At 41.4% G+C, this 25,944-nt stretch overlaps 1 protein-coding gene across 3 annotated transcripts in view; it reads right to left on the bottom strand.

Moving 5' to 3' along the window:
- Positions 1 to 3,922: 3,922 nt before the first annotated feature.
- Positions 3,923 to 25,944, bottom strand: part of LOC123363888 (cytochrome b5) — a 29,845-nt gene continuing 7,823 nt past the window's right edge. The window contains exons 2-6 of one of the 3 annotated variants that reach the window (XM_045005422.1): positions 17,296 to 17,424; positions 11,829 to 11,858; positions 6,384 to 6,418; positions 5,866 to 6,021; positions 3,923 to 5,269 (exon numbers count right to left, since the gene is read on the bottom strand). In XM_045005422.1, the coding sequence (XP_044861357.1) occupies positions 5,913 to 6,021; positions 6,384 to 6,418; positions 11,829 to 11,858; positions 17,296 to 17,424 (303 nt within the window). In that variant the 3' untranslated portion in view covers positions 3,923 to 5,269; positions 5,866 to 5,912. The remainder of the gene's footprint in view (positions 5,270 to 5,865; positions 6,022 to 6,383; positions 6,419 to 11,828; positions 11,859 to 17,295; positions 17,425 to 25,944) is intronic. The other 2 variants (XM_045005421.1, XM_045005423.1) reach the window with 2 other exon arrangements.

Here is a 25,944-nt window from a genome sequence, read left to right on the forward strand (position 1 = left end):
GATCATGCCTCTGGATCTGTGCATGGTGATATCCTACACACACAGCTCTCCTTCTCACAAAAGAGGGACTCTGGTTGCATTGATCCCTCCCCAACACTATGCAAAGTCCTGTCTGTATATGCTGGGATTCATGCAGAGGAGGAGGAGGGTAAAACAAGTTGTTCTGGCTTTATGCCATCCTAGGATTCCCATACACAAGAGGAAACCTCAGTTCTTTTAGGACAGTTCCTGGCCACTTTGCAGTACCTGAGCGATGCAAAGGGGCCAGACAAGAGGGTAACGATATGGTACAAAAATCTCCAAATTCACCACTTCAGATTAAAATTGCAAGCAGAGCAAATTGTGAGGAATAATGCATTCGATGAAAAAAAAATGGAGCTGTCAGGGCAGCAGGCCAGTCCTGTAAACAAACGCAAAAATGTTACCTTTGATTTTTAGCTGTGCACCACTGAAAAGTTCCTGCAAGCAAAAATTAGTACCAACTATTAAAATCAAACTGTCAGAAGACTAGGGAAGGGATTTTCAGAAGGGCTTAAAGGGTTCAGATGCTCAACTATGATTTCCATTAAAGATCAGCTTCCCTTCATTCTCCTGCACTTTTTTACAGATAGAATCATAGGACTGGAAGGGACCTTGAGAGGTCATCTAGTCCAGTCTCCTGGTGTTTATCTAACCTGTTCTTAAAAATCTCCAATGATGGAGATTCCACAACCTCCGTAGGCAATTTATTCCAGTGCTTAACCACCCTGACAGGAAGTTTTTCCTAATTTCCAACCTAAACTTTGCTGTAATTTAAGCCCATTGTTTCTTGTCCTATCCTCAGAGGTTAAGAAAAATGTTTCTCCCTTCTCCTTGTGACAACCTTTTACGTACTTGAAAACTTATGTCCCCTCCTCAGTCTTCTCTTCTCCAGACTAAACAAACCCAGTTTTTTCAATCTTCCCTCATAGGTCATTTTTTTTAGACTTTTAATCATTTTTGTCACTCTTCTCTGGACTTGCTGCAATTTGTCCACATCCTTCCTGAAATGTGGTGCCCGAACTGAACACAATACTCCAATTGAGGCTTAATCAGCATCGATGGTCTAAAGATACAGTAAATACTATCACATTTGCTCTTGATTCCAGACTGAACATGTCCTACTTTATTCACCTGCAATTTTACTTCCTTGGTTATTTCTATGATAGCAGAGTAGTCATTTCTTATCAGGCAGTTTCTAAAAGTCAGAATTTAATTAAGATTACCACTGTTTTTCTTCCATACACACTTTAAATATAGATTCAAAAAGAAAGACAGGTAAAAGTTCTGACACATCATCTATACCAGGATACCCCAAAACACTTCTATTATTCTGTTTACTTTTTGTATCTCACCTTGTACAACAAAAAATATCAACTCTGCTTCTACAGAGGGACAATTTATACTCCATATCACAGACACGGAATTTTCACAGAACAGTGCAAAGAAGAGTTAAAATGCATCAAAACTTAATGCCACCATTTTCATTTGTTCTAAGTTTTCTAAAATATTTAGTTTAGTGTGTGTAAAGTGTGACTTGTTCCCCCTAAATTTGCACATAGAACTTAGCTCAGACACAGTAAATATTTGAGTTAGTAATATTTGGCACTTAAAAAAATGTTGATTGCCTAATTTAGACTCCCTTCATAGCATTATCCCAATCAAGCTGAACTACCAGGGACACAGACTATAGGCCTGGGCTCCTGCGTATATGCGACAGTAGAGGGCAAGCACTGTAGTCCTTCCCTTGGCACCAATGAAACGGGGTAACTTACAGTAGCAGATCTCCAAATGTTTCTTTTCCCAAAGCCCTTTCATACAGGTTTTTCTGGCTGAGCAGGGGCATGGTGTAGGAATTTAAGGTTGACAGCTTTTGGAGAGGCACATCTCACACACACACTAAATGTATCCACAACTTCTGGGATACATTTGGCAAGGTCACAGAGCTAGGGCCATGGCAGTGAGAGCTCGATCCTCTGGCCCTAGGGCCACAGAAGTTCTGTGCCCCCACTACAGCCCAGGGCTGGAGGAACTCACTGTCCCTGCCACAGGGAGCTCACACACTCTATTGTCTTTTAAAGACTTACAGTATGCCTACACAGCAACATAAGCCAGGCTTGAGCCTGGGCTCAAGCCTAACCCTTCCTGTGTTCACACACCAATTGTGCTTAAGGCTCAGGCCCTGCAGGGCTGGAGGGTCTGAGCCTGTTAAGCTGTGATCTAGAGTCCAAGCCCTATTGCTTTCTTACATACACAGTCCCGGCTTGACTTGGGTCCCAAAAATCCTCCTCCTCACTCTGGCACAGAGCTTTCCCAGAGCAGGGAGCAATGCTGACAGGAAGAAAGCAACTCCCGGCTGCCAGGCCATTCGTGGGGGGAGGATCCCTGCCCTGGCTGTTCTGAGCCATGAGTTCTGCTGCTCCTCTCGTTCCTGCAGGGCAAGCGCTTGGTCCTGATCCACTCTGGCCATTGCTCCCAGACATTCCCAGGAGCAATTGTGCAAGCACAGCTGGGCAGCGTGAACGATCAGGTCATGGAGTAGGAGCTAACCCCAAAACCTCACCACATTGAGGAACTAGCGCCATCACCATCATGCAAGGCTGCAGGTTGTTTTGGGGCTGACCCCCCTTTACTACCCGGGCACCCCTACACAAACAGCCCAGGAAGGGCAGGGGGGACCCAGGGGCCAGAGAGCAGAATGGGACCAAGTAGCTATCCTGCAGGGTGGGGCAATGGCAGAGTTCCCAGCTCAGCACAGCCAGGGGAGGGATGACCCCAAGCAGCCTGGCTGCTCCCCCTCTGCAAGGCAGCCAGTTGGTCCCACTCCTCTCTGGCCCCCACTGCCTTTCCTGGGGCTGCATGTGCAGGTGTGACCAGGCAGTGTGCACTGTGAAGGCAGGTGAGTGGGGGCCAGCCCCAAAATTTCCCCACAGCCTCCCAGTGGCAGCTCCAGTTCCTCCTTGCTGCTGTGCCGCTTGGCCAGAACTGGAAGCAAAGTTGACAGGCAGGAGGTGGCTCCCAACTGCCAGAGCATCGGGGTCATGTCTCCAGCAGCTGTTGTGAGCCAGTAGGTCTGCTGCTCACACTCCCTTTAGGGCAGCTGCTTGGTCCCTCTTCCGCTGTCTCCCTAGGGAGTGCTGGAGCACACTGCACCCCAAGGCCTAATGATTCATGGTAGCCAGCAACAGCCAGGCTGGAGTGTGTCTTTTTCCTGTGAAACTTACAATTTGCATCCAACTTAAAACCAGACAAAAATAAATTAAAAAAACAGAAACACCTTTAGTGCACATCCCATTTTAAAAATGAATAGCAAAGTTTCATTGTAATAGTTTGACAGCCCTGGATACAGATGTTCTAATTATCCTCAGAACAAGTGCACATAGGCATTTTCCTGCCCATGTGACTCAGTCTAGTGGAGAATCCAATCCTCAGATTAGATGGCAATTCAGTATAAAGTCGTCTCAAACTGCATTCACTCTACTGAGAAAGCCACCAAAATAGCTAATTATGCAGTTTACGTACTCACGTGCTCCTTATTGGCACCTGAGTCCCATCAATAGCACCATCAGTTAGAAAACATTTTCCCACAATGCAATCCATTTGTAGGGCTGGAGTGACGACACTGCGGGGTGCAGGGCACTAGACACTCTTGGATAGGGTCATTTTGATTCAGGTCAGTACACTGCAGTATGGACACCAGAGCCCCAGATTCAAGCACAGGTGAGAAAATCCTTAACCTAGGTTAACCAGTGTGGACACTCAAGCCCTGGATTCTGACATGAATCAGCGACTCAAGCCCACTAATCCTACTCTTACATTGCTGTGTAGACATACCCATAGAAAAATCCATCTGATGAGTTGGAATTAATAGATTTGAGAGACAGAAAATCCAATTTTATAGGAATATGGGAAGATACACCAGGGATTTGCTTTTATTCATGAATATTGTGCATACAAATACATAGAAAATATAGTAGCAGAAGTTAAAAACATTGCCCCAGAAAACGAAAACAGCAAGATTCCTATCCCAAGGAGTTATTTCATGATAAGTACAAGTTGTATGTTACCTTTTTTCCTTAGTACTAAGGAGCACAGTAAACTGAGTCATTAGTGCAGATTTAGATAACTAGTTTTACTCACTAGGAACCATAGCTTTAAATTGAAGATTTCCTAAAGATTTGACTCAAGTTGTAGGATAAGTTATAGTCATGTCAGTACAGAGCTCTGGTTGCTAAAAAGCAATATTTTGCTCCACTTAGAAAAATTACCTGTTGTGGAAATTACATAAAATATTTTCCCCCAAAAAGGCAGAACCAATAAAAGAGCTTTTGATTTGTATGTGGTTTTTTTTTTTCAAAATAGATAGGGAAATAATTGGGACATTTCATATAAACATTAACCTAAGTTTCATTTTCACTATGCTTCAGGTGATGGTTTTCTAAAGAGCAACTGAATTAAGCAATCTGGCTTTTTTATGGTAGCACTCTGTACCAGTCCTAGGTACCAAGATGTCAGGAAGCTTTTAAGTAGGCCATTGTACAGCCTGACATGTAGGTCCACACATTGTACAGGCTACACACTATGTATGTTTACAAGCTTTACAGACCCTTAGACCTACTACTACAGAGCTTTCTCCCTTTTATTTTTAAATAAAAGGTTAAAAAATGGAATTTGTTTCTTTATGTAGAAAGAAAAAACAATTGATTTGAAAGCAGTGCTAGAGTGCAAGCAAAGAATACAAGATTATGGGTAAAAGGTAAAATGAACAGTGTTTTCATGGACACATGCCCACCAGTTTTCATAGTTATTTAGGGCTGACGGATTCATATTAAATTCAGACAGAGCCTTAATAAACGTTAAAAGAAGCAATGTTACAAGTTTCAGGCTGGTACATACATGTCTGTTGTAATACAGAAATCAGCGTTATCTCAAATGGTTCATTAGAGAATAAAACAGTGTTATACAAAAGATTCACACTACCTTTAGCGCTTAAACAGTGAGTAAAAGGTAGCATTAAGAAGAAAGTGCACAGCAGAAAGTTATCTGGAAAAGTTCAATTTTAAAAATTTCTTTTCAGCTATTATTCTTTTGTCAGGAAGTGTAGTGGGTTAAGATGGCTTCTGTTTTCTTTCCCAAATCAGTCTCTCCTTGTATTGGTTCTCAGTAGGACGCTTACTCTGACATGTAGAAATGATACATCAGGGCCACAATAATTGCTGCTATTGCTGGGATCACCCAACTGGTCCACCAACTAGAAGGAATCAGTGAGAATTATTTTCATGCAATGTCTAACAGCTGCTAAATTACAAATGTGATATTTTATTGCTTATAAAGTTTACTTCGTAATCTCTTCCTTTTCCACCCTTCAAATGAGGATAAGAGCCTTTGACTGGGGGAGTATTTAGGTTAGTCTAGTACTAAATGCTGGTGATATGCTCTTGCCAGCCAACATGATAGTGTCCACGGTTAAACTTTGAAATAAAGTTTTTATAATTTTGCTGACTGGAGAACAAGAAGATTCCAGTCAAACTTAAAGCCATGGCTTGTCGCCACAGAACTGTGCCATCCATTGAAGAGCAGACACAGGTGAGCTTTCCCAATAAAACTTTTGGTACTTCAATTCCTCTATTGGAAGTGATGTGGAAGGTTCTTGAGTCACAGGATTCCTCTACGTAATGAACAGTATTAATGCATTAAGTTCTGGCTGGATTGTGTTGAAATGCCCGGAACATTTGTGCACATTTTTAAATTCTACTGTATGTGCTGCTCTACATTTAGCCCGAATCCTCTTTATATTTAACTTAGATGCAGCAACAATAGCAAAGACTTTTCTGAGCTGATACTTATCAATAAGGCATCCAGAGTAGCTAGCGACAGCAGCAGCACTAGTAAGATCACCAAGCATCTCCTGCATTAGTAGCATACCAGCTCTTCTCTAGAACAAGGTAACCTCTTAACTTCAAGATGAAGTGTAAAATCTTCATGGTAAGATGACAAGATGCCCTGGAGAGTTTTGAGAACAAACCTGGGATTTACATATGGCAACAGCCTTCACATGTCATCCATTCCTAGGGTCTGATTCCACAGGAAGTTATTCCTATGTGGATGCTCTTTATTCTAGAATGAGTGTGTCCACACAAGGGAGTTCATCAGGAATGCCTTTTTGCTTTAAATTCACTCCTTATCTTACTACAAATTAACTTCCTAGCATTGATAAGCCCCTAATATCCACCATCTTATTTGCTAGTAGTTTGAACTGAACAGTATTCCCCCCCCCCGCCCCCCCCCCACTTCATTGAATTAGGGAAGGGCAACCATGAAGCACCATTCTGTTTTAATTTATGACATTACAAGCCATACTATACCTGGAATTAGAGTCCACAGTGGTAATAAGTGTTTCCTGAAAAACAAAGTCATAACTAAGATACTGAACATAAGTGGCAATTTCCCCTCACCTCCCCGCAGAGAACTGGCTAAAGGAAATGGATTCATCATAACACTTTTATTTGTACCTTTTCCCAACAACTAGCCAAAGCAAGCCACAAATGCAGCTTTCATGCCTGGATGAAGGCAGCCTTATAGTTAAAAGCTTCAGTAGTAATTTGCTAATCAGATAACATTCTGATTCCATGTTTCCTGCTCATTTATAACAAAATGGTTACCTAAAATTGTTGCCAAGTAGTTTTTTTTAATGTCCCTCTCTTACTTGTTAGCGGTTGCACTAATGTCTGTAGTTAAGGTTATATCAAGACTCTGAACTGTTTAGATATTCTTTGGGGTCTAAACTTTCCATGCTTGTTTCAGTCTCAGGTAAACATTTCAAAGGTTGAATTATTGCAATAGAAAAACAAAATCATTTTAGGTCCAAGGCTTCTTGGTTGCCAATAATTCAAGCTAAATACTCCAAATTTGTATGTAAATATTCTGTATTGAGAATGAGGGTGGAGTGATTAATTTACATCATACTGAAGCTTTGTAAAACTAATTTGAAGTTTTGTGCTACTGCAACTTTAAAGTTTGTTTTATATATATAAAATTAAAATGCCACTGCTGTTCGGATATCTTCTTCAAACTTAAAGAAACTGCTACAGGCAAAAACAAAATATTGAACATTTAGACTCTGATCAATAGTTAAGCAGGTATATAGCTTTACTAACATGAGTAACTCTATTAACAGCAATGGAACTACCAATGTGCTTGAAGTTAAGCATGTGCATAAGTATTCACATCAAGGGTTAACACTGTATTCAACAACTTCATTAGTTACATTAGATTGGTGTCATGTCAAAAGCATATTGCTTTAGTGTTAGATATTTAGACTTCCAATACATTAAAATTACTGTGATTTTGAAATCCGGAGCCTAAAGTTAGGCTCCTATAACTCCTGGATAGGCATTAAGGGTGGGATTTTCAAAACACTTGAGACTTTGGAGCACAAATCTCAGTGAATTCAAACAGCAACTCCTAATGGAGAATATAGTCTGGTCAAAACATTTCAGTTTTCTTGATTTATGGAAGTGCAACACATCAGAAGATAGTGTTGGTTATAAAGATAGCACAGGCTATTTGCTTAATAATTTAGTGTTGTTCTCACAGGAAAAAAACAACAATGAGCTCCTGGACTTGTCGTTCAGCACAGATCTAAAACGTGAAACTTAGCAGAAAATCTATGGAAAACTGAAATTCCACTAACAATTAGGAAACAAGTACAAATTGCTAAAGGAGGTGTTTTAGGACTATATATTGGGAAGAAAGTAAAGAACTAGCAACATGGAAATAAAAACTTTAGCTTTTTAAAAATTGATGAAAAACTTTTCTTTATATCATGATTTTTTATCCACTCTTCAGAGTGGAATTAAAGACAGGTTATCAGCAACTGAAAAAAGTCACTAGTGAATATACTCAAGCATTTACCAATATTTTACAAAGCCCATTGATGTTACAAGGGATATCACAATGCATAGTCTTCCTTGTTCAACTAAAACACAGAATGCTGGGACTGTTCACAAAAGGAATACCAATTCTTATTGAAAGAGTGAACTATCTCTGTGTAAATCCTTCAGAAACAGAGCCTGGTCCCACACACCTGCATGCACATCTTCATAGAATATCAGGGTTGGAAGGGACCTCAGGAGGTCATCTAGTCCAACCCCCTGCTCAAAGCAGGACCAATCCCCAACTAAATCATCCCAGCCAGGGCTTTGTCAAGCTTGACCTTAAAAACCTCTAAGGAAGGAGATTCCCTAGGTAACCCATTCCAGTGCTTCACCACCCTCCTAGTGAAAAAGTTTTTCCTACTTCCCCCACTGCAACTTGAGACCATTACTCCTTGTTCTGTCATCTGGTACCACTGAGAACAGTCTAGATCCATCCTCTTTGGAACCTCCCTTTCAGGTAGTTGAAAGCAGCTATCAAATCCCCCCGCATTCTTCTCTTCTGCAGTCTAAATAATCCCAGTTCCCTCAGCCTCTCCTCATAAGTCATATACTCCAGCCCTCTAATCATTTTTCTTGCCCTCCAATTTTTCCACATCCTTCTTGTAGTGTGGGGCCCAAAACTGGACACTACTCCAGATGAGGCTTCACCAATGCCGAATAGAGGGGAAATGATCACATCCCTTGATCTGCTGGCAATGCTCCTACTTATACAGCCCAAAATGCCGTTAGCCTTCTTGGCAACAAGGGCACACTGTTGACTCGTATCAAGCTTCTCGTCCACTGTAACCCCTAGGTCCTTTTCTGCGTAACTGCTGCTTAGCCACTTGGTCCCTAGTCTGTAGCAGTGCATGGAAGTCTTCCATCCTACGTGCAAGACTCTGGACTTGTCCTTGTTGAACCTCATCAATTTCTTTTGGTCCCATCCTCTAATTTGTCTAGGTCCCTCTGTATCTTATCCTTACCCTCCAGCGTATCTATTACTCCTCCCAGTTTAGTGTCATCTGCAAACTTGCTGAGGGTGCAATCCACCCCTTCATCCTGATCATTAATAAAGATGTTGAACAAAAGTGGCCCCAGGACCGACCCTTGGGGCACTCCACTTGATACTGGCTGCCAACTAGACACGGAGCCATTGATCACTACTCGTTGTGCCAGACGATCTAGCCAGCTTTATGTCCACCTTATAGTCCATTCATCCAGCCCATACTTCTTGAACTTGCTGGCAAGAATACTGTGGGAGACTGTATCAAAAGCTTTGCTAAAGTCAAGGAATAACACGCCTACTGCTTTCCCTTCATCCACAGAGCCAGTTATCTCATCATAGAAGGCAATTAGGTTAGTCAGGCATGACTTGCCCTTGGTGAACCTATGCTGACTGTTCCTGATCACTTTCCTCTCTTTTAAGTGCTTCAAAATTGATTCCTTGAGGACCTGCTCCATGATTTTTCCAGGGACTGAGGTGAGGCTGACTGGCCTGTAGTTTTTAAGTGTTTATATTCTTTAATGATATTTTTCAAATGTGCTGCTGCCCTGTTAACCCACCCCTTAACAGTTCCTCCAGCCAAACAGCAGGAGCAATTGTGAGAACTCACTCATCCACCATCCCATTTATCTCAGGGACTTCTGGACTTCAAGATAATCAGTTAAAGTCAGAATTTTTTTTTTTTTAAAAACAAGATACTAAACACACAAAACTGCAATGCTAAGGTTACACATTTAAACAGAAAGTCAGAAAATAAAGTTAATGTTCTCATTAAAATCTGCTCAATGTAGCAGTTAGTTTACTAATTAAACTACTAGTAGCTGAAAGCTTGAGCAGTTGCACAGGGGTAATTCGTAAAGCCATGTGTCTAAAAGCCATTGAGAACTTAAAAATTGGATGGCCATGAATCCCAGTGATGATTGAAAACTGGTGATATTCTAAACAAAAAGATCTCAGCTATGCTTGTTAACTGTTTCCACCACTTAACACCAACTCAGACATTTTAGACTTCAGGAGTGATATTTAGGATTACTGTGTACACTGGTTGTTTTCTGTGTGGGTGGTTGTGCTGATTTGTCTATGGGTTGTGTTGTACTAGGAGAGTTGTATAGATTTGTACGGGTGGTGAATGAGGGGTCTATGATGCTGTGAGTGTTTAGATTGTTTTGTCTGCTGATTGTTGTGTGGGTGGTTGCATTGATTTTTGTCTTGAAGGGTTGTAATGGGAGACATGTTGCTTTGTGCAGGAGGCAGTTGGGCCAAGTAACCCACTAGCTGTACAGTCTCCCCCACACAACCACTGAAATTGCTATATGCAAATTAAGTGTACATTAACTCAGCTATCGCTCTAGGACAGCATTGCTAAAGTGGGGGGCCACAAAGCCCCAGGTGCCCCATGGGGCTGAAGGCCCAAGGCCTCCCCCATGCCAGGCAGCTGAAGCCCAGAACCCCAAGCTTGCACCCCATTTTCCCCAGCTGAAGCCCTGAGTTTTTATAGCATGTTGGGAGGGCCTCAAAGAAAAAGGTTGAGAACCCCTGCTCTAGGAATATTGACATGACATAGGTACATGCCTTACTGTAGCTATGCACCAGGTGGGTGTAATCTGTAAAGTCAAAGTGACGGAAAACTTAAAAACTGGAGGGTAACAGATCACAAAACCCAGTGATATTCTGAACACAAAAAAGCCCTCCATTATGCTTGCTGTTCCAGAGCTTCACACTGACTCTAGAGACATCATAGGCTTCAGAGTGACACAAAGTGACAATCCTGGAATCTTGTATAGAATACATAGTTTAGTTGTTAAACATATAGACAGTGGGTGAGTCAATGTTACTAGTTTACTTTTAAAATATTTTTAGAGAGTAATAGGAAATGTATACTTTTTTCAAAGCAAATTATTTGGGGGGCTCTCAAAGTTAGTGCTCTCTTTATAATTGCACCAAGACATCCCTGACTGGGTGGGTAAGTCTCCAGGAAACTAAGTTTTGGAAGTGATAATTAGCAAGCAAGACTACATAGTTTAATTGCCTAGTGGGCATTCTGCTGCACTTTCTACAGGTGTACTAGCATCAGAATCCAAACAAGCATCAGAATCCAAACAAATCCCAGAATTTGCTGCTGACTTCCAACTTGCTGGCACCACTTCTACTAATTACCGTGGCTTTATTTTAATTGTAGATACACCCAAAAATTATGGATGCATGTCCTGTAAATACAGAAGTAGCACCAAAAAAAATCCATGGTAGTAGTATTCTGTGTTTACCTAACCTAAAATGTTTCAGGTGTTGATAGAGAAGGTGTAATTAGCTCAGACCTGATGCAATTTTATTCGTTTCACCTTAATTGTGTACAGGTGTGGTAACTGTCATGCTTGTAATATTTGTGAGTTGTGCCCATTTTGCCAAGAGCTACACTGCAAAAGTTGAGGTAATTAGAAACCTGTCAGCTCTATCCACAACTGTTCATAGAAAACTGAAACAAAGACAACTTATTAACCTGCGCCTAAAAGTTTGACTTTTACACTTAACACTGAAGATTATTTTTATTTAAAAACTAGAAAGAATAGTTAATTTGTGCATTTGATGGTACTTTCTATACAGTGAAACTATGAGAGATTGGAATTAATTTTCTATTTTGTTTGGTGAGAGGGGGGATTTTAGCAAGAACAGAAGAAAACATTTTTAGACAATAGGAAATGTTTACCATAAAGCCACGCAGATTGACAGGGGGTCTCTCAGCAAGTACAGTACTTTAAACTACCTTAAGGTTTTATTTTTAAAGTAAACTTGACCTTCGTGTCCTTTTGTCTCTCGGTCTGTACACTGTGTGCAAAAAACCTCAGTGTCCAGATGAAACACTGGATTTGAGATTTCAGAGTGATGACACTTACCGTTGGTTTCTGAACTTTGTCTCTATCATCCTGCAAGAAAATAAGGGGAAAATGATTAGACAAGAATGAAGTGTACAAAAGAGGATTTCTGAGAAGGTCACTAGTTTCAGTTAACAATGCTGTGCCACTAATTTTTTTTCCACAGTATAGACTTAAGATCATGAAGCTGTATTCCACTGCCATAAGTTATCTAGTAGGTTGTGGGTCTGAGGACAGAATAGGCCCACTGCTCCTCCTGCATCTCGTAAGAGGCAACTAAAAGGGGGCTGCCGGGAGAGGGATGGGCTCCATCAGGTTAGAAATTTGCCCAAGACACAACATGTGATGAGCAAGTCAACCATGTCCATATCGGATTGATTGCATCCCAGTTTAATGACCGCTCCATCAGTCTCCCACCAGAGCGGATGCAACAAGTATACTACTGGTGTAACCCCAACAAAGAGGATCCGTGGAAGAGATAACATCACCATAGCCACATGGAATGTAGGGACATTCAGACAAATAGGGAGGTTGAAAGAACTCACATACAAAATGGAAAAATACACCTGGCACCTCCTAGGAATCTCTGAGGTCAGATGGAAGAACTTTGGAGAGGCACATAGAAGAAGGCTATGTACTTTATTACAGTGGAAAGGACAAACATGTCAACAGCACAGGATTTCTTGTGCATAAAGATATCAAGAATTCATTATTAGGATGCCGCCCAATGTCCAGCAGGCTTATTTCCATCCATCTAAAGGCAGTGGTACAAGTCTACACCCCTACAGCAGACTGACAATGAGCAAACTGAAGATTTTTACAATCAGCTTCAAAGACATCATGGATATACACAAGAAAGATATCCTGATTGTATAGTGAGATTAGAATGGTAAAGTAGGTACTGACACACAGGCAGATAGGGCCACAATAATCTTGCCATTCTGTAATGCGATAACCAATGAGAGAGGATTGAGGCTTTTGGAGTTTGTCAGCTATAACAATCTGGATCTTGCAAACACATTAGGAGCACATAAAGCATGCAGACGATCAACATGGCACACAGCTAATAGTCTAAATCACAGCCAGATCAACTACATCGTGGTGCAAAACCGATTTTGTTCTGGGATTAACAGAGCTAAAACAAGGAACTTTCCTGGTGCTGATATTGGAAGTGATCACGACCTTGTGATGCTAAATTTTTGGCTGCATCTAAGGAAAATTGTCAGGCCGAAATTCACCAGAACCAAGTTTGACTTGGAAAGACTCAGAGACCGAAACACTGCAGAGTCATTCCAAGCAATGATGGGCAGAAAATTTTGCCCCACTTCTAGCTCTAGAGGAAGACAGAAACAATGACCAACATTTTCAACACTAATGAATGAGGCAGCAATGGACATCCTTGGGAAACATCGCAAGACGACAAAACCATGGGTCACAAATTAAACACTACAGATGTGTGACATTAGACGAGAACTTAAGAGAGACAAGAACAGCACCGAGGGAGCTGATAAATACAGAGCGACTAGCAGAAAGATAAAAAAAGTAATGAAGGTGGCCAAGGAGATATGGATTGAAAAATGATCAATGCTCTAAAATTGGAGTGTATCAATAATAAAAATAGCAAATGAGCCTTCCAGGTTGTAAAAGCACCAAAGAGTCTAACAGACGTATTGGAGCATGAGTTTTCGTGGGTGAATACCCACTTCGTCGGATGCTTCGTATTCACCCACGAAAACTCATGCTCCAATACGTCTGTTAGTCTATAAGGTGCCACAGGACTCTTTGCTGCTTTTACAGATCCAGACTAACACAGCTACCCCTCTGATACTTGACACCAGATTGTAAAGGATCTGACAAAGGAAAGATGGACCAAAGCTAACGCAATTCAAGACAAAAAAAGGGAACGATCTTACAGAAGAAAGGAACATCATGAATAGGTGGACAAACTACTGCTCTGATCAATACAACCACCAGACAAATGGAGATCCTAGTGTCCTAGATAGCCCAGAGTCAGAGGAGGATGACTTTCCAGTACTGTGTGAAGAAGTGCAAACAGCTGTGAAATCACTCAAGAACGGAAAGGCTACATGTATTGACACTATCCCAGCCAAACAGATGAAATTCAGAGGAGAAATAGTAATAGATGTACTCACCAAGATCTGCAGCAAGAACTGGCAGACCAATGAGTGGACTCTACATGGACAAGTCACTAATAATCACTCTGCCAAAGAAAGACAATCTGCAACTGTGTCAAAATTACCGGACCATAAGCTTAATTAGCCATCCCAGCAAAGTGATGTTGAAAGTCGTATTGAACAAACTGAAGCCACAAACGGAGAGTATCACTGAAGAACAAGCTGGCCTTTGTGCTGGAAGAAGTACCACAGAACAGATTTTCAACCTTCATGTTCTATGTGAGAAGTACTTACAACACCAGCAGGACATCTACCATGTCTTTGACAACTTCAAGAAGGCATTTGACAGAGTATGGCATGAAGCTCTCTGGGCAACCACGAAGTAGTACAATATTAGTCCTAAGCTTATTCTTACCATTAAACAACTATCTGCCAAGGCCAGCAGTGCAGTTCTCGTCAATAGCACAATAGGAAAGTGGTTTCGCACCACTGGTGGAGTCCGGCAAGGCTGCCTTCTTTCACCCACACTGTAACATTTCCTTGGACACAATGACTGATGCCCTAGATGATCACATATGCACAGTCAGCATTGAGGGCGAACAATCTCAAATCTTCGGTTCGCTGATGACATTGACGACCTGGCAGGAAGCGAAGATGAACTAGCCAACCTTGTGAAATGATTGGATGAAACCTCTGCAAAATACGGCATGGAAATCAGTGCAGAGAAAACCAAGCTGCCAACAAACAAACGTGACTGGATTAGCTCACATATCCCCATCAGTGGACAAGAGCTAGAGACTGTAAAACAGTTCAAGTATTTGGGGGCAATCATCACTGATGAAGGATCAAAGGCAGAAATTCTGGCAAGAACTGTGCAAACAGCAGCAGCGGCAAAGCTAAAGCAAATTACAGGAATAAGAACATCTCCCTAGAATCCAAACTGAAACTGCTACATGCAATGGTCATCTCCATTTTTCTGTATGAATGTGAGACATGGACCCTTATGGAAGAACTTGAATGGAAAATACAGGTAGTAGAGATGAGATACTTTGGTAAAATCCTGGGCATCTCCTACTTCGACCACGTCACTAAGAGGTCTGTAACATCATCACTCAATGCACTGGGTCATATGAAGACCTCCTGACGACCATGAAGTGCAAGCGGAAGTGCTACAGCCATGTAACAAGATCATCTTCCAAGGGACAGTACACGGGAAGAGAAGAAAAGGTAGACAGAAGAGATGAATTGACAACATAAAAGAGTGGACAGGAATGGACTTCGTGGCGACTCAAGCACTGACACACAATCTTCAGGGGTGGAGACAATTAGTTGATTTCTCATCAATGATGGTGCCCCAATGACCAATGCAGCTATGGGAGTGATGACAACAACATCATTTGCTTATAAATAATTCCAAGAAGGTTTCCTTATTTAACTGAATGCAACTCTCCAATGCATTTCAAAATTCTATGCACCATCAGATTTACGTTTCCTATGTTTCTAAAAGATACATGTCTTTAGTCTACTGCATAACAAACTGAATTACCCTGATTTGATAGCTCCTTCCACCATTCACACACGTACAATAGATAAATGCAAACTAATCAAGGTCGATGTGCTTTGTGGCATTCTGTTGCAATGGCCCTGAATTATACAGCACCCTAAGGCAACAGATGAAAAGTTTGTGGCAGATTCAGGTACGTTTTTAAAAGGCAGTTTATAAAAGCATAAATTATGAACCACACATAGTATGATGCCAATGTTTCCTGTTTGTTATACCTCAGATAACTGTGTGCATAACAAAATCATAGAAGTTGTCAAGATGACAGAAGCTGGAGATTGGGAGTGAAGTGAGGGACAGCTGGGTCTTTTACATGAGGTGTGAAGCAGCTTAGGGTTAGCACCATGGGCTGCATATGTCTACTACAATACCCAAAAATAAAATAGTTAATGTTGATATTGTCATCTTTGTTTCAGAATAACCCATGATGACTGTCAGCTCACCTTAGATTTGTTCTTCCAAATTTTCTCCGGCCTCATGTATCATTTTAGTAGTAGTAGTAGTATTATCACAGCAACTAGGAGCCCTAGTTATGGACCAGGATGTCACTGTACAAGGTGATGTACAAGTAGAAGCAAAACAAAAAAGAAAGGTTCTCCAGAGACGGGTACAGACAAAAGGAGGATTACAAGGAAACTGGTCAACACAATAGGCAGTGGCATCAACACACCAGCGAACCTAGACACTGTCCAATTTTTCTGGGCATCAGAGCAAAGGAGTGTTAGGATAGGCCATGAAGGGCCTTGAAAGTAGCTTATGTTTGATGTGAAAAAGAAAAGGGAGTCAGTGAGGGATAAAAACAGGGTGAGATGGTCAAAGAGACGGTGGGCTAGGAACATGACCTTTGCAGCAGCATTCTGAATGGATGTGAATGGGACATGACCGCATGTGTCTGGGCCAGAGAAAAAGATTTTTTTTCAGTAACTGAGACATGAGTTGATAAGAGTCTGGAGGAATTTTAGCTGAGTGGATAAACAGGAATGGTTGTATCTTAGCGATGTCCTGCAAAAGAATCAGCAAAACTTAAACATAGCCTGGATGCAAGGAACCCATGAAAGATCTAAATCAAAGGTGATGCCCAGGTTATATTTTCCCTGGTGATCAAAAAAGAAGCTGGAGGCGAAGATTTATAACTCTGTTTTAACCATTTTATTATTTATACTCTCCTCATGTTTTCAATATTACCTTGACTCTAAAAGGGCTAGAAATATACTTTTTTAAAATAATGAAGCATAGATTCTGAAATTCACTTCTATTCCAACAAATAAATGGCAGATATGGACTACACAGGACCCTGTCCAATGTCAGCTTACATATCCTGTGCAAGATGTTAATGATCATTTTGAATACTTCCTTCAGTACAGTAGATGACTACTTCTTACAAAAGGTTTACACAAATTCACAGATATACTATTTTAAAGATTATTATCTTATCTTTAGGGAGATCATGATGTACAGATTGGAGAGTGCAGTATGATTTAGTGCTCTGTAGCATTATTTGTCAACCTAAGTTAAAACCCCAGCTGTAATGCATTTCAAAGAGGAGAGATAAACCGTACCCTTACTATGATTTGATACATTATCTGAGCACTTCAGAGTGCTCAACTCTCAGCTTCTACCTGAGCAGGAAAAAGCAGTCTGGCTTCACCCAAAGTTAGCTGGTGTGGTGAAATAATAAGGTATGGCTAGCATAGACGGTTACCAGCTCTATTTTTAGTGTGCTTATCATAGAAATGTCTAAACACTGAAAACTGTAGTGACATTAATATTTCTACACCAATAGTGTACTCACAGGATGAAGCTCCCCTATAATGAATGTCTCAGACAGAGTTCTGGCATCTGTGGAATGGCCAACATCTTCAAAGCTTTCAGTAGCATCTCCTCCAGCTTGCTCCCTTAGGACTTCTTCACCACCTGGATGCTGTGAGAGAATACAAATCTCAGATCTCATGCACTGTTACTAGTATTTTCCAGAAGTCACAGGAGGTGGAAGGATTTTTCAGCTGTCAAACCAGACCTTGATTATGAAAAAAAATGTGCTGGGCATGTTCTAAAAGACATTCAATTTTCTTCAATATTTTAAAGAGCCCCATGGGTTACACACTGAGTGAAAATAAAATCCCTTCCCTTATTTTTTCCCAATTACCTTTTGCAAAACTGATTTCTTCCCTACATTTAAATTATAATTTCTTCATTCAAAACTTCCACCTGGATGACTACAATTGCTAGAAGCAGCATCTGACATTCCTGACAGAACTAGTCAAGGCATAACAGAAAGTTAAATACATATGCAAATTAACTTTAAACAATACTACAACACTTTTCCTACATAGGGATTATTTACACTTCTGACAGTTGAAACAAATCCTAATGTACTACACACTATGGACTTCAATAATGAGGGCAACAAATGATTTTTTACTTTATTAAGCTTTATCTATCTTTAAAGTCTCTCTAGTATCTGTAAACCAAAACTAGACACCTTGCTTTTGAAAATGTTACCTCAAACTCTTATAGCTACACAATGTAACGCAAAGGAATGCTGGCATTCAAAATGCTTCCATCTTCTCAATTCTCCCTGCCAATGTGGTTTCACAACCAGATTTTCTTTATGAAAAAAATCTGCTACTGCTGTGCACAAGACCTATCAAATGTACTAATCCTGAAAAAGAGAAAAGAGTATGCTCTTCTCTGCCTTAGTTATTTCTGATAACTATAAGCAGTACAAGTCAGACCAGTGAGATTTCAGCTGACAGTGTCCAAGAACAGCAAGGTAGAATTAATCTGAAATGCACAGTTGATAACACTGTTTTAAAAGCAAAATCAGCGCTCAGGTAAGATGCCCTCAGGTTACTGGAGAATGAAGTCTTCTACTTAGTCACAAGAGAGGAGCAGAGCCAAAAGCAATGCAAGTTTCCTCTGACTTTTCATTTAAACTATTCTGGATGTACCACAGGGATGGAAAGAGAATGTGAACTGTTCTCTCAACATCCATTCAACACTTCTCTGCAGATATGGCCAACTGGACTTATATGTAATTGGTAATTAAGTTACACTGAACCCAAATCATAAACCAGTATCTATGACTAGGACCCTACCAAATTTATGAACGTGAAAAATGCATCGTGGACCGTTAAATTTGTTCTTCCCCACAAAATCTGGTCTTTTGTACTTTTACCTTATATTATACAGATTTCACCTGGGAAATCAGCATTTTTCAAACTGGGGGTGCTGACCCAAAAGTGGTTTGTGGGGGAATTGCAAGGTTATTGTAAGGGGGTCAGGATACTGCCACCCTGACTTCTGCAGTGCCTTCAGAGCTGGGTGGCAAGAGAACAGTGGCTGCTGGCCAGGAGCCCAGCTCTGAAGGCAGCAGTGCAGAAGAAAGGGTAGCGACAACATACCATACCATCCTTACTTCTGTGCCGTCGCTGCCTTCAGAGCTGCTCTCCAGCTGCCCAGCTCTGAAGGCAGTGCTGCCACTAACAGCAGTACAGAAGGGTGACAATACGAAGACCCCCCCTACAATAACCTTCTGACCACCCCACAACCCCCTTTTGGGATAGGACCCCTACAGTTACAACACTGAAATTTCAGATTTAAATATCTGAAATCATTACATTTACAATTTTTAAAACCCTATGAAACCGTAAAATTGACCAAAATGGCCCATGAATTTGGTAGGGCCCTATCTGTGACACAACATACTACTTCCTCATCCCACTCCCCTCAGAGACAGCCAGACACACACTCTTGAGGGTTCTCTAGGTTTCCTCAACAAGTGCTTACCAGATGGTAGAGATAAATCATGCTGTGAATCAAGTTGTGGGATGGAACTCAGCCATAATAAGAATAAGAGAACACCATGCTTTCCAATTCAGAAAGATTTTCTTCAACACCTAAAAGTATTCAATCTAATGTAAGTGATAAGTGTTTGCTGCTCTAGACTTAGAATTGGGGAAATTGCACCCCAGCAGTGAAGCAGCATAAATGATTAGATGCTAAAACAGCTTCTTAATTTAATAATCTACTGTTTAAACACTAGCACCTTGCATCACTGCAGTTAAAACATTTATTTTAATAGAGCCACAGAATAGGTTTTTAATACTTTATCCAATGGTGGGAGATATAGTAAGAGATACTATAAGCATGTGTACAGATGTAACATTCGAAACAATGTTAAAAGAACATTCAAATTGCAAAGTCAAGCACTCAGATGTTAGACAATGCCAGAATTAAGGTTGCCTGTGCAACCTTAAGTCACCTATTTTTTGCATATGCATGATGAGACATCTAATCATATGATCACAGTATGAGACACGTAAGACCAGATCTACCCAAGTGTTTGGCACTCATTGCAACCAAAGTCAGTTGGACCTAAACTCTGAAGATGTGCTATAAAATATTACGTGCTCTGAAAAAAATTAGGCGTTAAAAGTCTCAATTTGGGCTCTCTAAACTAGTGGACATTGATAATTTCAGCCTTAATCTCTTTAGGCCTTAGTTTCCCAACTGTAAAATGGAGATACCACCACCTAATTTCACAGAGATGTTGTGAAGATTAATTAATGTTCGCACAGTAGTCAGATCTTATGATCAGAGCATCAGAGAAATGCCTATGAAGAAATTATATTTGAATTCAGCAAAGTTTAGGTGATGTACATTAATTAAAGCTGGAGGCCAAACACTGAATAGAAAAGATGAAAAATATGGCATAACTAGCCAATCACAGAATGAGGCAAGGAGGGTGTGAGGAAAAAATAGTATATAATCATATACCGTAATGCAAACACACTAGGGAGCCAAATCAAAGTTACATAGGCAATCTAACCTTGAAGTGTTCGACTTGGCAAGCATAATGTTTTTAATGTATATTTGGGGATATAATTGTATATTATATAATGAAATATGAATTAACAACAATTACTGGCAGACAAGTTCCTTCCTGATGTCTGAGCTAAAATGGACAGAAAGGCCCTATAGCTTAAGCACAGCAGAAAAAAAGCTCTGTTTATACACTTTAGCAGCTCTGAGCTGTGTGTACCAGCATTATAGTCTACTGCCCATCTTCCGAAGTTAAGAAAATAATCCTGGCTCACACTTATCACAAGGAAACAGTTGCTGCTACCAGAGTTTCAAATAAGGTGGCAGTGCCAAAATACCCATAAATTGTACTAATTCTCATTATTTTAAATACATTTATTGTATAACTGTAGAAGTTCTTTAAAGAAGTCAGATCTGTGCTCATCCACAATGACTAAGCAAAAGAAGAAGCTAAAAAAGTGCAAAGAGTAAAGATTATGCATAGTAACTGAGCCAAAAAAGGTTAAACGAGGGTATGCAGAAGAGAGATTACACAAGGCAGATGTGGCACTCATTACAAATCCTGGCCATGAATCAGTTTTGATAACTATGTGGTGAAATGCCAGGACAAAGGTCTTAAATGAGCACTAAACTTGACTACCTTTGAAATCTACAGTATGTTTAACAAACTGAATCAACATAACCTGTTGGACAGCAAAGTTACTTGCATAACTGAGGGCTTGGCTACACTTGAGAGTTGCAGCACTGGGAGTTACAGTGGTGGTCGTACAGCTGTGTAGGGAAAGCGCTGGTGTGTGGCCACACTCACAGCTACCAGCGCTGCAGTGTGGCCACATTTGCAGCATTTGCAGCGCTGTTGGGAGTGATGCATTATGGGCAGCTATCCCAGCGTTCAAGTGGCAGCAACATGCTTTTCAAAAGAGGGGGTGGGGTGTTGTGTGACAGGGAGCAGGAGAGAGAGAGAGAGTGTGGATTTTTGGAGCCGACACTGTGTATCAGCTCCCTGCCTTGCAAAATCAGAAATTTTTCCTGACCCCTTACGCTTAACTGCAAACAGCCTACAGACCAGATAAGCAGCTGCTCCAATGGACTCCCTTTCTCCGCCCCGCCCCCGCTGTTTCTCTCGTCAAGCAAACACTCACTCATCCCCCTGCCTGCCTCATTCACAGGGTTTCTCTCATTTGATTGTTCACTGAGTTACAGATTGATCACAGCAAACAGGAGCTGTGTTTGTTTTTTAGATAAGCAGCTCCCGGAGCCCTGCATTCACAACAAAACAAAGAGAGGCTGCATAACAAAACAAAGAGAGTAATTAGTTAAAAGCATTCTGGGATCTCCCCTAATACTCTGGAGGCCAATAACAGCGCTGTGTGTGGCCACACCCGACGAGCAGCGCTGCATCACCAGCGATGCACTCGTTACACCCCAAGCAGACCAGGTGTACAGCCAGCGCTGCAGCCAGGGAGTTGCAGCACTGGATGTGCCTTGCAGGTGTGGACAGTTACTAAGTTGCAGCGCTGGAAAGCCTCCACCAGCGCTGCAACTCTCAAGTGTAGCCAAGCCCTGAGTATTCAGAAAGGGTTAATCCAGCTTTAAAAAAAGCTTTGAGTATTTTTACATCTACTATGCTTGGAAATAAATAGCCCCAAACAGAAAAGAAAACCACTTCAGAACTTCTTAGGCCCTAAAAGTAGGATCTCTTATCTACAGCAAGTAACTTAGGCCTTGTCTACATTTAAAAGGGTTTACCACTACAGATACAATGGTAAAGCCCTCCCTAGCAGAGACGCAGCTGATGCTAGCCAAAGAGCCCTTTTGCTGGTATGGCTTGAGCCAGTTCCCCAAATGTAATAAATTAAACCAGCAAATGGATCTTTTTGCCAGTATAATTGCATCTACTCCCAATTAGGGTTGTAATTTCTTTTTTTTCACATTACTGACAGCTATGCTGGTAAAACTTAAGGGTAAATTAAACCTCAGATAATCATACATACTTGCCAGCCATACAGCAGACAAAATACATAAGCCAGTGATTTATTTGTGCCTTGAACTGCTAAACATTTATTAAATACAAATGTTTCAAAACTTTACATGTCAGTGAAGCTCTTGCCATTTATCTTACTCATTAAATAAACAAAGTCACGTACCTACAAACATCCTCACTGAAGTGCTCAGTTCTCTGTAGAAGACAAAAAAGAAACATAATACTGCACTACACCCTCTTAACAAAAAAATGAGGGTGACAATTGTAAGGCCTTTTCCATTGGAAAGTCATTAAAAGTCAACTTTCCAAGTTGTGTTACGGTTCTCTTTTAGTTTACTTTAATAGCTTAATGTAACACCAGGAAGTTAATTGAGTCCTGCTTTATAGTAAATGATTTCAGTCTGATTATCTGACACTTTTCAGCAACTCAAGTGTAAACAAATGCTGCAGAGAGTTTTTTCCATTAATGGAGAATCTTGGAATTTCTTAATACATACTTTGGCCAGGTCTACATTAGAAAAGTTTTATCAGGAGAGCTATACCAAACCCTTGTAGTGTAGACACAGCTATACACAAATGCTTTTCCTGATATTGCTTATGCCAGTTCCCTAAGCAAAATAAGTTACATCAGCAAAAGCACTTTTATGATGCTATAACTGCATCTACTCTAGGGTTTTGGCAGTACAGAAACACTGCAAAATAGAAAAATCACACACCTGACACTACAATATCAGCAAAGTTTTCTACTTTAGACTTGGCCTTAAATTCCAGAAAACTCAATAATTTTAACAAAAGCATACAGTGATTAGAAATTTTTTATCAAATAATGTGAATTTCTGAAATATTGTTATCAACTTAGTCAACTGTCTGTATTACTTAATATTCTGAAACCCTCCAAGTGGTACAAGTCATTAATACTTTTCTATGTCAGAGTTCAAAGTTTCATGAAGTTAGCCACCCTAATTAAGCAACTTTTCCATACACCATGGGTTAAGGCAATATCCATGAATCTTCAGATCTGGGTCCAGCACTGAAGACGTGTTAGCAAGCTTGCAAAATTTGGATCCACAGTAGGGAAAAGGTCACTATCAGAATATTTGGGTCTCCACTATAGGGAATAAGGAGCAGGAAGCAGCACTGGCAGGGAGTCAGAATATCACAAACTCTTGAATTTTATAATAGCAGGCCCTTTGATTGCATTTGGGACAGATCTAGACTTAATCCACCGCCACTCACTTCAAAAGGATTGAAGGACTGCTCCCAGAATGACCGATTCCTCTCCCCCCTCACGGTATACTGTATAGCGTGCTTTTCCAAATAAAGTAGCTGACACTAAACTTATCTGATGAGTTCTATACTCAGCTAAGTTTTCAAAAGCCTGGAAGAATGACTTCCATTTTGTCTTTGTACTTTTAAACTATTACAGCTAGGCAGGGAGCCAAAGGAGAAACTGGATTTTTTTTTTTTTTTTAAATAATCCACCTATCAGCTGAGTCACCATGGACAAGTCAGTTCACCTCTGTGCCCTTTCCCCCATCTGTTAAAGGAGGAGGATAGTATTTACTCTTCTTTATAAAGCACTAAGAACTATTAGAAATAAGAGCTAAATATTACTTCTTTTAATTGAATCTGCAGACGTTTAGTAAGTCCCCACAAATGCTTTTCATGCTTCTTAGCTGCAGTTCTCATAGCTAGGACTTTGGAGTCTTCTCATACCATGCCCCATGCTTCATCAATATTTTAGTTATGTAATACAACTGAATGGTTCTACGGTCAATGTTAAGATAGCATGCACATGTTACATTCACAGACTGTTACATTTAAGCAGCACATGCCCCAAAGATACTTTACCAGTGTTCTTTTCTGTGCAGGTGGAACTAAACTGTACTTTTACATTACTGAATGATGCTATGAGTCCTGTAATATTGTCACTTAGGCCTTGGCTACACTTGCAAATTTGCAGCGCTGCAGCAGGGTGTGAAAACACACCCTTCTCCAGCGCTGCAAATTGCAGCGCTGCAAAGCGCCAGTGTGGTCAAAGCCCCAGCGCTGGGAGCGCAGCGCTGTACGTTATTCCCCACAGGGAGGTGGAGTACGGACATCTCCCAGCACTGGCGCTTTGACTACACTTAGCGCTTCAAAGCGCTGCCGCGGCAGCGCTTTGAAGTGCAAGTGTAGCCATAGCCTTAGGCTACCTCATACTTGGAGCTGGGTGGGGGGTGATTCCCAGCTTAAACAGACATACCAGTGATAGCTCTGCTTGCACTAGCATGTGAAAAATCACAGTGTAACTGGAGTAGTACAGGCTAGCTGCCCAAAGTATGTACCTGTCCAGGCCCTCTGCCTATGTACTCAGACAGCTAACCCACGCCACTGCCCATTCTACACCAGCTTCAGTGCTATTTTTGAGCAAGCTAGCTCAAGCGGAGCTAATATGGGTACATCTAAATGTACTGGGAATCATACCCAAGCTCCACTGTAGACAAATAGATTCATTCTGTCCATACCAATAAAATGAATAGTCATGTGGTGAGTTCTACTGTGTTGCGACATAGTACACAGTAGTCTCCTTCAGGGGCGGCTCTAGAAATCAGGCTGCCCCAAGCAGCGCGGTGCGCTGCGCCACCCTTCCCCGGTCCTGCGGCGGGTCCCCTCTTCCCGCGGCTCCGGTTAAGCTCCCGCAGGCATGACTGCGGCAGGTCAACCGGAGCCCGGGACGAGCAGACCTGCCGCAGGCATGACTGCGGCGGGTGCCGTGGTCCCGCGGCTCCGGTGGACCTGCCGCAGTCTTGCCTGCGGGCGGCCCAGCCGCGCCGCGGGACGCGCGCCCCCTCCGCTGTCTTGCCTGCGGCAGGTCCACTCGTCCCGGGGCTCCGGTGGACCTCCCGCAGGCATGACTGCGGCAGGTCCGCCAGCCCAGCCTCCCGCCCTCCCCGACGCCCCCTACATTTTGCCGCCCTAGGCACCAGCTTGTTTTGCTGGTGCCTAGAGCCGCCCCTGGTCTCCTTCCTGCATCCCGGTAACATTTTACTTTTTGTCTGTCATCTCCCCAAATCCCATTTTTGAGATAGCTGACTAGCCTCATCAGATGAATTTCCCCCAAAGTGACACAACAGCTAGAGCAGATAAGACAGTCACACAAAATACATTTTTTACCTTTGAAAATTATATTGCTAAAACAAACTTTTGGGATGCAAGTCCCTGGAGGTGATAATCAGATAATACGAACAGGAGACTGAAGATTAGACAAACATTAAAACAAGTGTAGTAGAGTGTTTCTACTATGGATCACATTTAGAGTCTTTGAAGGGAGAGGCACAATTCAGATTCAGAGTCTGCTCAACTGTTTCTCTGCCGAATCTGTCTCTCCAAGGGTCTGATCCAGTTCCCACTGAAGTTAATGGAAAAGCTCCAATTAACTTCAACAGGAGCTGAATAAGGCCACAATATGTTTCAGTCTCTCTTTTACAGGGAAAAAGTACTCTTCAGTTAATCACACCAGACTTGCAGATTGATAAGGGGATCACTATGCTTAGATATGGAAAAAGTCAAAAACCTGATAGGCATCCTTTAAAGACTGCTATTTATCACTTACCATATTTACAGAGTCTGTGCTACTCCCTATACTTTAAA

Source organism: Mauremys mutica, chromosome 2 (genome assembly GCF_020497125.1).
Source record: "Mauremys mutica isolate MM-2020 ecotype Southern chromosome 2, ASM2049712v1, whole genome shotgun sequence".
Classification (NCBI taxonomy): domain Eukaryota; kingdom Metazoa; phylum Chordata; order Testudines; family Geoemydidae; genus Mauremys; species Mauremys mutica.